This window comes from Mobula hypostoma, chromosome 8 (genome assembly GCF_963921235.1).
Source record: "Mobula hypostoma chromosome 8, sMobHyp1.1, whole genome shotgun sequence".
Classification (NCBI taxonomy): Eukaryota; Metazoa; Chordata; class Chondrichthyes; order Myliobatiformes; family Myliobatidae; genus Mobula; species Mobula hypostoma.
The window spans coordinates 89,832,214-89,844,882 of NC_086104.1; the positions used below are offsets into that span (position 1 = coordinate 89,832,214).

General features: G+C 42.9%; 1 protein-coding gene across 1 annotated transcript in view; it reads right to left on the reverse strand.

Annotated features, from left to right (window-relative positions):
- mthfd1l (methylenetetrahydrofolate dehydrogenase (NADP+ dependent) 1 like) overlaps positions 1-12,669 on the reverse strand; it is a 160,891-nt gene that overhangs the window by 58,099 nt on the left and 90,123 nt on the right. The window contains exons 23-24 of the mRNA XM_063056298.1: positions 10,880-10,980; positions 3,376-3,553 (exon numbers count right to left, since the gene is read on the reverse strand). Coding sequence (XP_062912368.1) covers positions 3,376-3,553; positions 10,880-10,980 — 279 coding nt within the window. The remainder of the gene's footprint in view (positions 1-3,375; positions 3,554-10,879; positions 10,981-12,669) is intronic.

Here is a 12,669-nt window from a genome sequence, read left to right on the forward strand (position 1 = left end):
CCCAGCACAATCCTGGACCTGGTTCTTCAATTCAGATCCCTGCTTTACCTGAGACCCCTAAGAAGATCCCAATCTAAAACTCCCACAACAAAATTCAAGGCCATTTTACCAAATAAAAAAAAAACCTGGAAGGAAGATGGAAGTAATACACTGTGGTCTGAAAGTATCACAGAGAAACTGATGCCAACCAGCTGACATTTATGTTCAGAGACCCTGTCTGACCAGCTGTTTCTGTTTGTTCATTCAGGTTACCAACAGATGCAGTACTGTATGTCAAATGGAGTTGGGTTTAGATCACATAAGAAGCTGCCCTGCCCTTTTTTCATTCTGTTTTTAACAACAACCAGTATTTAAAAAGGAAAAAAAAATCTTAAACCAAAAACTGAATCAACAAACTCAACACACTGGAAGGATTCAGCCGATCCAGTAGCATTATCGAGGGGAATAAACAGTTGACCTTTCTGGCAAAGATCCTTCATCAGGACTAGAAAGGAATGGGGGGGGGTGAAGAGAGAGAGGCAGAAAATGTGGTGGGAGGAGAGGGAGGATTATAAGCTGGAAGGTGGAAGGGGAGGGGGTTAATGTGAGAAGTTGGGAGATGACAGGAGGAAGAGGTAAAGAGCTGTAAAAAAAAAACAAGAGGAGGAAACTGATGGGAAAGTACAATGGACCATGGAAGGAGGTAGGGAAGCAGAGGAAGGTGATAAACAGGTCATGAGGGAGGGAAAGAGAAAGTCTGAGAGGGCCACCAGAATGGGAAAATGTGGGGAAAAAAAAAAACAAAAATAAAAATGGGTCATTCTTCTAGCATTTTGTGGACATTGTTCAAGAATTTCAGCATCTGCAGGTTCCTGTGTCTTTAAAGCAGGAACTCTTGAGATGGAGATGGGCATAAGCATATGTGGCCACAAGAGTGCTGAGGAGAAATTTTCTGAGGTAGTCACTGGACGAATACGCTGAACCGAGCAAAACCAGTCTATCAGTAAACCACCTTTCATCTTTGTGCATCACAAGGGTTTCACATTAACCAGATCTTCTCACCTTGCAAACAAAAAATCATTTGCTCATTCTAATAAAGTTCTGCATACACCAAATATGTAAAACCAGACACCATCAAATAAACTCAGATATGTACATCGATAGGAGGAAAAGATGGCGGCGCGACGGCAGCGCGCGTGGCCACTTCGGGGATGAATATCGTTATTTGTCAAGTAGGGGACTGTGCACAATACTGATTTGATGGAGACATACATGAGAGCACAGCGGAACATCTGGAAAACTTCTGAAATGTCTGCTTTGCTACCGCTGCTGCTGTGTGGTAACCAGAATCTCCGGAGCCGAAGGCCCCGAAATTCTCGGCTTTGCGTGTTTCAGCGGCCAGGGAGAGGTCGAAGGCGCTTGGCAGAGGATGGCGCTCGGGAGACTGTATTGCGGAGGCTGCTCGGAAGCTCGGAGTTTTCGGAGGGATAGACTCAGGGTCGGCTGCTTCCAAGGTACCGGCAAGTTGACAGTGCCTGGAGGTTTATGGCAGGGAGTTTCTCCCTTTTGCCGCCTGCTATCGGGGACTCGGGAGTTGATTGACTCAGGACTTTGAGAACTTTTTTTTTTACTGTGCCAATGGTCTGTTCTTTATCAAATTATGGTATTGCTTTGCACTGCTGTAACTATATGTTATAATTACGTGGTTTTGTCAGTGTCAGTCTTTGGTCTGTCTTGTCTTCTGTGATATCACTCCAGAGAAACATTATATCATTTCTTAACGCATGTATGCATTTCTAAATGACAATAAAAGAGGACTGGGTGTTTTCATAATCTAATATTATCTGGTCACCAAAGGCCACCAGACTTCAATACTAACAATCATAACTGAACTACAAGTGCATTATGGAAAATTAAGCACTTTATCCATGGTCCACCTACTGCACAGAGCAGAACTGACATGAGAATCAGCACCAAGAGTTTCAAAACTAACACTGTCTACAATAAAAGACTGAAAGGCTATAAATCCAGTCACAACTCTGCTCCCAGAGAATTTCAGATCTTGATGAAGTCAACAGCTAGCACTTTAACAACATCTTAGGCAGAGATATGTTTGAAACAACAAACACTGGAAAGGATGACTAAGTATACAATGGCAGACTTGGGCTTTAAGGTCTTGGAAAGTACTGAGCAGATTATCCTCATCACTGGCCCCAAGTAGTTGAATTCAAAAACAGCTAATTTAGGGGAAGCTTGAAAGGTGCAAGATCTTCCAAAACACATAGTGGCATAGTAAGTAGAGACCCAGGTTCAATCCTGATCCTAGATGCTGTCTATTCAGAGATTGTAAGTTCACCCTGTGATCGCATGGGCTTCCTCCACATGTGTGCCACTGTAAATTGCCCTGTGCACATGGTGAGTGTTAGATTGTGGGGACAAGAGGGGGAGAGTTGATAAGAGCTTTGGGGAGGGGGGGGACAAAATCTTGTACAAGTATATGATTCATGCAAATAGGTGGTTAATTGGAAGCATGGACTCGGTGGGCCAAAGTGCCAGTTTCTGTGCCCAATAACTATCTGTTGGAGGTTTGACTGAGGCTACATCTTGAAACATACAGGGTTGCAACCGATTAAATTTCCTGACAGAATCTGTAAACCAAGATGCTTTTCTGATTGGCTCTAGCAATCAGAGTTTGGGCTCCATTTACAATTTGTGCACAATAGCTGGTTACAAGGTAGCCCAAAACCTGGACTACAGTACAGCATTCCACATCATTAGCCAGTGAACCCAGACAGCTCTATTCCAGTGCTCAAATACTTTATCCAAACCACTTTTAGATCAAATATTGGTGTTAACTAAATTTGGGTATTACCTCAGTGCTACTCGAAGTAGCTTGCTCTTAGCAAAACACTTATCCTTATTTCTTGTAGTACAAGGTGATTACACTTCAGGAGTACTGTGTTAGGCTCAAGAGAGTTGAAAATAAATGACTATGTCAGAAACATGATATTACAGGCCAGACAATCCGTCTGTCATTGCCATTCAGGCTACAGCCACACATGACTGCAATTCACACCTTTAAGTCCATTAGGCTCCATTCTGTCTAAGATTCTGTTTAACAGCTGGTTCACTCCCGAGGGTTTACAAAGGAATGCTGACCAACTGTGCATCATTGGCAGATCAATTAGTACCACCAGGCTGGTTGGTACCATCAACTCCATTATGTACACCCAAGTGAAAAGCCTAGCACAACCTGCATTACATCCTCATTGTTAATTTCCATCCGTTACAAATGATTTGTTGGCAATTTTTTTCCTCCACCACCTATCACTAAATTATATAGGCCTTTACACTGAATGATTGAGACAGAACTAAAGAACTTAAAGCAAGTCTCACCTGTAGGTCATAGAGATACCTGAAGCTGCTCTTCTGGTCTGCAGCTTTCCTGACGGCCTCAGCCAGCTGCATGGCACCTCTGCCTCCAGCAGCCCAGTGATTAGAGGGGACGGCTTCGTAAGCTCCGGAGTCTTTAGCGATATTACAGACAAGGTCAATTTCTGCTTCACTGTCAGTCCTACGGAGAGAGAAACTGGTGTTAGAGCCCTTTTCATGGCCGAAGGTGTGCTGCAGCCAAGGTGTTTTTGGAAAATAGTCGCAAGAAAATTGTACAAAAACACTGGCAACTTGCATGCAAGTAGCAAGCTGCAATGCAATACGGGCACAGGGACAAACACTGGCCAGAACACCAGGGAAAAATCTCTACCCCCAGCACCCCTTCATCCTGCTGGACAGCTCTCAAAAACATGGCTCACCACATCATGGAGTTACAATACCCAGAATTTTTATAATATGAATCCACATTCATGACAGCAATATTGTGTGCTCCTGTACTTCTGTGAAAGATTGGATTGGATTATGTATTAAAGATTCAGAGTGGAGCATCAATCTACAAATTTTGCATTCAGAGGCAAGAGAACTATTAACTGAGCCAAGGATAAAATAATTGGAAATCAATCCATGCTCTTAATGGGGAAAGATGGTGCACAGCTAAACTTTCTAATGAGAGAAAGAAATGCCGATTAGTAAATATGGTCTTTGCTCTCCTTCCCCCACATTAATCCACCTTTACTGTACCAATTCTCACCATTTACGCGTCGGGGAAAAATCTTGAATGACAGGTAGCTCAAGAATAATGTCACTTCATTAAACAAAGGGCAGTAGACATCTGGAAATGTTATTGAAAGCTGTGGATGCCAGGGCAGTTGAAAATTGCTAAACTGAGATTGCTCATCAGGTTAAGTGCAGTGGTTAAGGGAATGAGATGGATGTACAAACAAAAGGGGTGGGGTTAAACATTAAAGAGAGGCGAAGCAGACAGAATCCCTCTGGGATAATTTCCAACAGATCAAGTTCATTGCTGGAAGATTAGAATGAATGACGGCTCAGTGGATTATTTCCATGCTCAAATGTTATATTTCCCCAAACTCCAAAGCACTGACTAGTCAACTGAAGATTTAGAACACTTAAACAGTCAAAAAATCTACAGGCAAGGCTGTAAACTGTTGCTGTCTTAGGTAAGGTGATTACTGAATAACTAGAGGTCACATAGTGCCGTATTTCTGCAATTTTAGTAGATCCTTCCCCCACCCCCCATGCTCTAATATCAACTCACACAGAAATTATGCCACCCATTTCCTGACTCCACATGGAAGGTCATCAACCCAAAGCACCAACTTAATCCCTCTACAGAGGCTGCCTGACCTGCTCAGCAATCATAGCACTTTCTGATGATCAGAAACTCTTCAGCTAACAGCCCTATGTATCTCACTCATGTTGACCTCGGCCAAGCAATGCCTTGTTTATAAAGCTTGCAGTTGCTAATACACCAAGCTTGAGAATCACATTCCTAAACCACGCTACCTCGTTAAGAGACCCTCCAGTTCTCATTTTATTGCTTTTAATTCTCATATCTCCATACAGTACATGGATCAACTTTCGCCGGTACTCTCTGAACGGCACACACTCATTTGGGAGATGGTGGTAAGCTCCAAATGAGAGTGAAGAATTAAGCAAAATCAACATCTTTTATTTGTCCCATGTTCTGGTTCTGTTTTACAACATTCCACGCATTTTTCATCATTAAACAGGATAAGTATTCTATTGTGTTGTGCTATTTTTCGTTGAGAATAATACTTCAGACTTTGCCATTTACAAGCTGGTAAGCACAACTCAATTAAATTCCCAATAAAAATCCTCAAGAGCCCAGCCCCTAATCCTCTCTCCTTTGTTGTTTGGATATAATAGGCTTATAAAAGTCGCAGGCATCTTGATTCATAGCAAGGAACAGACACGGGAATCAAAGTGCAGATTTCTGATGCTCCATTCAGCAACCTCCTCCCACTTTGATGAGGCACATTGCAAATGCATAATTACAACAAGAGGAAATCTGCAGATGCTGTAAATTCAAGCAACACACACACACAAAATGCTGCAGGAACTCAGCAGGCCAAGCAGCATCTATGGAAAAGGGTATAATTGACGTGCCAGGCTGAGAACCTTTTCATTAAGGCTGTAGAAAAAAAAAGATGACAAGTCAGTATAAGAAAGTGGGGGGAAGGGAGGAAGAAACAATGTAATGGGTGAAGGGGGAGGGGTGAAGTAAGGAGCTGGGAAGTTGATTGGTGAAAGGGATACGGGCTAGAGAAGAGAGAATCTGATAGGACAGGACTGAAGGCCATGGAAGAGAGGAAAAAGGGGAAGGAGCACCAGAAGGAGCTGATGGACAGGTAAGGTGGTAAGGTGAGAGAGAGAGAAAGGGAATGGGGATGGTGAGGGACGGGGGCGGCATTACCGGAAGTTTGAGAAATCAATGTTCATGCCATCAGGTTGAAGGCTGCCTAGATGGGATACAAGGGGTTGCTCCTCCAACGTGAGTGTTTCCTCATCGTGACTGTAGAGGAGGCCACGGACCGACATGTCGGAACGGGAAGTGGAATTAAAATGGGTAGCCACTGCAAGATCCCACTTTTTCTGGCGGATGGAGTGTAGGTGCTCAGCGAAGCGGTCTCCCAATCTACGTTGGTCTCACCAATATACAGGAGGCCACACCGGCAGCACCAGTTTCAGTAGATGACCCCAACAGACTCACAGGTGATGTGTCGCCTCACCTGGAAGGACTGTTTGGGACCCTGAATGGTAGTGAGGGAAGAGGTGTAGGGGCAGGTGTGGCACTTGTTCTGCTTGCAAGGATAAGTGCCAGGAGTGAGATCAGTGGGGAGGGACGAATGGACAAGGGAGTCGCGTAGGGAGCAATCCCTGCGGAAAGCAGTGAGTGGGGTGAGGGGGAGGGAAGGTTGTGTTTGCTGTTGGGATCCCGTTGCATAATTTCCCCATTTTTGAAAGGCCATTTTAATTCTGAATTCCCACATTACTGCAGGACCTCATGGATGAGGATTTCATTGAGATCATGGGCAGTTGCCAATACTCAAGGATGCCCTTTGTAAATAGAAACAGAACAACTACAGCACAATACAGGTCCTTCTGCCCACAATGCTGTGCTGAACATGTACTTACTTTAGAAATTACCTAGGGTTACCCATAGCCCTCTATTTTTCTGAGCTCTGTGTACCTATCCAGGAGTCTCTTAAAAGACCCCATCATATCTGCCTCCACCACCGTCACTGGCAGCCCATTCCACGCACTCACCACTCTCTGCATAAAAAACCTACCCCTGACATCTCCTCTGTACCTACTTCCGAGCACCTTAAAACCGTGCCCTCTCACTCAGTTCTAATGATCTGAAAGATCTTCAGTCCCAAGCTAAAGAGCTCCTCATCATGTGCATGCTCAACCCACTCAGACCCATCTTTAAAGGCATGGGTTAACTATTAGTGGAAATTTCTCTAAAAATCAAAGGCATTTCTTGCTAATTATCCAACAATGAAGCTTTAAGAAATGGATTCTGGTATTAGTTAAATGGTTTGATTTAAATTAATGGATAATTCAAAAGGGTTTTGACATAGAAACCAAAAATAACGTGTAATTGTTAGGAGCAGGCTCTTGGACAAAAATAAAATTATACTCCATTGCAGCTCCATTGTAGTTTTAAGTAATCTTATTAAACTGGATTATTTTGCCAAATATAGTTCCTTGAAACTTTTGTTTGCTCACTGTGACTGACAGTGTAGTGTCTTTCATATAGAGGCACAAACAAATTCTCGGACTGCTGATCAAAAACCCTTGTTCAAAGAAATGGGCTTTAAGAGCAACCCGAGTTCAGGCTTAGAAAGGACTTCTGTAGCTCAGGGCACACAATGGCAAGGTAATCAGTATCAGATTTAATATCAAAGGCCTATGTCATGAAATTTGTTAACTTGGTGCCAGCAGTACAATGCAATATATGATAAATACAGAAAAGTGTGTGTGTGTGTGTGTGTGTGTGTGTGTGTGTGCGCGCGTGTGTGTGCGTATGTACCTACACACACACACACATTAAAATAAGTAGTGCAGAAAAACAGATTTTTTTTTTAAAGTATGAGGTAGTGTTCACAGGTTCAATGTCCATTTAGAAATTAAATAGCAGAGGGGAAGAAGCTGTTCCTGAATCGCTGAGTGTGCGCCTTCAGACATTTGTACCCCCTTCTTGATGGTAACAATGGGAAGAAGGCATGTCCTGGGTGACGGGGGTCTTTAATGATGAACGCTGCCTTTCTGAAGCATCACTCCTTGCAGATGTCTTGGATACCAGAGGTTTGTACCCATGATGGAGCTGACTAAGTTTACAACTTTCTGCAGCTTATTTCAATCCTGTGCAGTAGCAACCCCATACCAGACGGTGATGCAGCCAGACAGAATGCTCTTCATGGTACATTTGTAGAGGCTTTTGAGTGTTTTAAATGACAAACCAAATCTCCTCAAACTGCAAATGAAATACAGTCGCTGTCTCGCCTTTATTGCTGCATCAATATGTCGTGTTCAGGTTAGATCCTTAGAGATATTGACACCCAGGAATTTGAAATTGCTCACTCTCTCTACTTCTAATTCCTCTATGAGGATTGGTTTATGTTCCCTCGTCTTACCCTTACTAAGTCCACAGTCAACTTTTTGGTCTCACTGACAAAGAGTGCAAGGGTGTTGCTATGATACCACTCAACTAGCTGATGTATCTTGTTCCAGTACACCCTCGCATCACAATCTAAGATTCTGCCAACAATGGTTGTATGAGCAAACTTTTGAACTATGCCTAGCCACACAGTCATGGATGTAGAAGGAATAGAGCAGTGGGCTAAGTACACATCCCTAAAGTGCACCAGTGTTGATTGCCAGTGAGATGGACATGTTATTACCAATCCGCATAGGTTACTGTCTTCCGGTTAGGAATTCAAGGATTCAGTTGCAAAGGGAAGTACAGAGGTCAAGATTGTGTAGTTTTTCCGATCAGAAATGTAGGAATGATGGTGTTAAACACTGAGCTATAGTCAATAAACAGCATCCTGACATAGAAATTTGTATTGGCCAAGGCTCTGTGGAGAACCACTGAGATCGCGTCCACTGTAGACCTATCGTGGAAATAGGCAAACTGCAAAGGGTCCAGGTTCTTGCTGAGACAAGAGCCGACTCCAGCCATGACCAACTTCTCAAAGCATTTCATCACTGTAGATGTGAGTGCTACTGTATTATAGTCATTAAGGCAGCTCACACTGCTCTTCTTGGGCACTGGTATAACTGTTGCCCTTTTGAAGCAGGTGGGAACTTCTGACCGTAGCAGTGAGAGATCCAAAATGTCTATTAATACCCCCACCAGTTGGTTGGCACAAGTTTCAGAGCCTTTCCAGGTCCTCCATCGGGACCTACCGCCTTACGAGGGTTCACTCTCCTGAAAAATAGCCCGATATCAGCCTCCAAGACAGAGAACACAGGGTCACCGGGTGTAGCAGGGATCCTCAAGAGCTAAACACAAAATAATCTGTAGATGCTGTGATCAAAGTAACACTTTCAGTACGCTGGATGAACTCAGCAGGTCGGGCAGCATCAGTTAGAAACGATGAGTCGACATTTCAGGCCGGAACCCTACGTCAGGACTGAAGAATGAAGAATTTTTCAAGATGGCCTGATTAAAATACCCAAAACGGTTGGGGAAGGCATCAGGATGTGCTGTTTCATACCTGTTGACTCCATCACTCAATTTGTCTAGGGCCTGTTTGACACCGGCCTGAGGTGGAATGTACATCGCTACCAAAATGATCGCTGAAATTTCCTGTGGCATGTAAAAAGGCTGGCACTTGATCGCAAGGTGTCCCAGATCAGCTGAACAGGACTGGGACAACACCACACGTTTGCATACCACAAGGAATAGATCAGGAAGAATACACCTCCACCTCCGCTTTTCAGAGACCCGACAGACCTATTTTGAGGGTATATAGTGAACCTGTACATTCGAATTGCTGCAAAGAAAAAAAAGGGGTTAACCAACATTCCGTGAAACAAAGGACACAAGCAATCCTAATGTCCATCTGATACAGCATCCCAGCTCTGAAATTTTCAGTTTTATTTACCCGAGACTGTACATTTGCCAGCAAGATGGTCAGCATTGGGAGTAAAAGCTCGGTTTTTAAGTACCCTACTAGCCCAGCATGACGACCTTTTTTTCTGCTGTTATCTTAAAGGGACAGTCCACCAGCCACAGTCCAATCTATTTCCATTGGTTTTAATAAGTGATATAGTTAATCGCATTAAAATATTAATACTGACTACTCTACTGACCTTAGATGCATTTGTGGTTCTCAGCTGCAGGAGAGGAGGCTGAAATAGGAATATCTGATTGCTTCCGTTGGAGCTGCCACTTCAAGTCGCCCTTGTCCTTGGCACCCCGGAAGGAATGGGAATGCCAGCGATACAAGGACACAAGTTTGTAGAAGATTGTAATGTGTTTTGTAAGAGGAGATGTGGGCTAAAAAGTACAATTTTAAAGGCAGTGAAATGCAAGAGATCTGGTGTGTTGCTAGTCATATCCTTGAAGTTAACAAGATCAATAAAGCAGTTAAAGATCCTGACTCTCAGCATCAGAAAGCGGTAGCTCTGCTCAAGGCACCAGTTTAGCATAAGAGGTCCCACATAATCACTGTTATTCCCTTTGCCCCACCACTCCCTGTTTTTCTGGCTGAGTATTTCTAACACCACTCCTTTTGATCAACTGTGATTTTTTTGTATCCTGACATCAATTAAGGAAAAGGAGTGAAACACTGTCAAGAATCAGCAGAAGATATTTAACAGAAAAGTTCTAAGGGAAGAAGCTACAGATAGTAGAAAAACAAGAATGAACCACCTTTCACAATATCAAAGTATCCCGATGCAATAACACATGGGAAGGAAAAAAACATTTTGCCACGAACAGACAAGATTTTGACCATACTGACTTGGAGGATAATGGTTACATTTGCAAATATTGCCCTCAAAAGGGAGTCAGATAAACATTTAGAGAAGGAATACAAATTTGCAGGAGCAGCAAACAGAACATCTTCCCTTCAAACTAAATGGGTAGAGTATCTTCGTGATTTACCATGCCACCATTCTATACTGATGAGGGAAGAAGCAATGGATGGATTTGAACACCAGCATGCGTGATTTTAAATTTAAGTCACTAATGCAATGCAAGCCAGCAATGCTTTGAAAGATTACGGCCCAATTGTCAATGAGGCTACTTGATCTCTTCCAGTGAACCAGTATCAACTAATTATGGAGATTTAATCAGTCGCCAGCTCAGGATCTACTCAAACACCAGCATCAGTTTGGACACAGGGACCATTATTAGAGGGGAAAACCTGCAGCAACGCTACTAGAAACATCACTGATGACACGAGCCCAGAGGAAAGTCCAGCAAGTCTCCACGTGCAGCACCTACTTGAACACGTTCACAGCAACCACAACTGGAACTCCGAAAAGCCGAGCAATCTGGATCTGTTTCTGTAGGTTACAGCAGCCATCAGCAACCAGCTTCAGGTTCTACAACAACAATATCACAGGAAGACACGTTAATTACAGTGGAAAAACCAAACACTCAGGTCAATCAGACTATCAAAAAAGGGGGAAATGGTTAATGTTAAATCAATGATTATTCTTCAGTAAAGGAAGGCAAGATAATAAACAGAAGTACAAGGTGGGTATAGCTGTACATCAAAGAGTTAGCTCTACTCATTGAATCTGGCCTGGTGAAGATAAGCCCCAGTCTATCCCATTACACTGTCTCTCACTGAGGGCAATACGAACAACCAGATCTTAAGGACAGGAATGGAGGTAGTTCAAGGTTGACCAGGGTAAAGTCAAATCCTCTGAGAAAAGCACGGTAGTGCCTCTTGAACAAGTACCAAAGAGCAAAGGCCCTCAAATGAATTGGTAAAGACAATTCAATTGAAAGCAAATGATTTTCATGGCTCAATACTTGGCAGCTGTGAACTTGTCCATTGTGGGGGGGGTTTAAATAAGCTTCGCATACAGCTTTCAATTACAATCAAACTGTCATTTATAAAAAAGAAAATCAAAAAAACTTTAAACTCTCTCTTTGACAATTTCATAGATAAAGGTAGAGTGAAATCAAGAGGAAAAGAAACTTTCTGTGGAAAGTTTCTAGCTGTTCAGAGACAGAGGACAAGGTTCACTGGTGTAAAATGGGTGTATTCAGTAACATGGTAATGATTGTGATGCATCCTACAACATTGTGACTCCATGGCACATGATACAATTATAATCAAACCACAACAACTGTAAGAAGCCCATGAAAGAGCAAGCTGCAGGCTAGAAAGCCTCAATTAATGGTCATGGGTGGTTAGGTACAGTGCGCTTCACGAGTGAGTGTTGGGACTACAACTGCTTCTAATTTACCCCAATCAATCTGGAAGTCCGGAAATACTACATAAGACCAAATCCCAATGCTAACAGCAGAATGTAGTTGACAAAGGCATACCTGATAAAGAAGCGTCGCTGCAAAAGCAGAATGCAATAGATTGAAATAAGTGATCCCACAATCAAGGGACTTGATCAGAACTTGCATTGTACAAATGACCAGCTCCAAAAGAGATGGTCACTTACCCTTGACGTTCAGTGATAGCACCTTTAGAGAGCACCATCATCAATGTTTTGGGGCTTCTACTGACTAGACTCTCAAAGGTCACAGATAAATGTGATTTTAGAGGCAAGAATCCTGGGCCAATTGTCTCGCTTTCTGACACCACAAAGCCTTCCTATCATCCATTATGAACACATTAGGAGTGTGATGGAATACACTCTATTTCTCTGGTTGAGTGCAGTTTCAACACTGAACTGTTCCACAGTCCAAATGTTCACTTCTCCTACCATCCATTCACAATGGCATCCATGCACTGCAATTACTTACCTCAAGTACTCTGTCAGCATCTGCCAAACCTGCAACCTCCACCAATGGAGAATAAGGACATTAAGTACATGGAAACACCAATACCTGCAGCTTTCCCTCCAAGTCACATAGCATCATGACCTGGGAATGTATCACTGATGCCCCGCATTCAAGCACCCAATTTTAACTTTAAACTTTAAACACAGGCAGTTATCTTTTTTTTAAACAAATTGTCAAAACTACTTTTGACTTTTAAACATTACTTGGGAGGATATTATCTACTTATGTGGGAGGGGTGTTCATATTTGCATTCCACAGTGGTA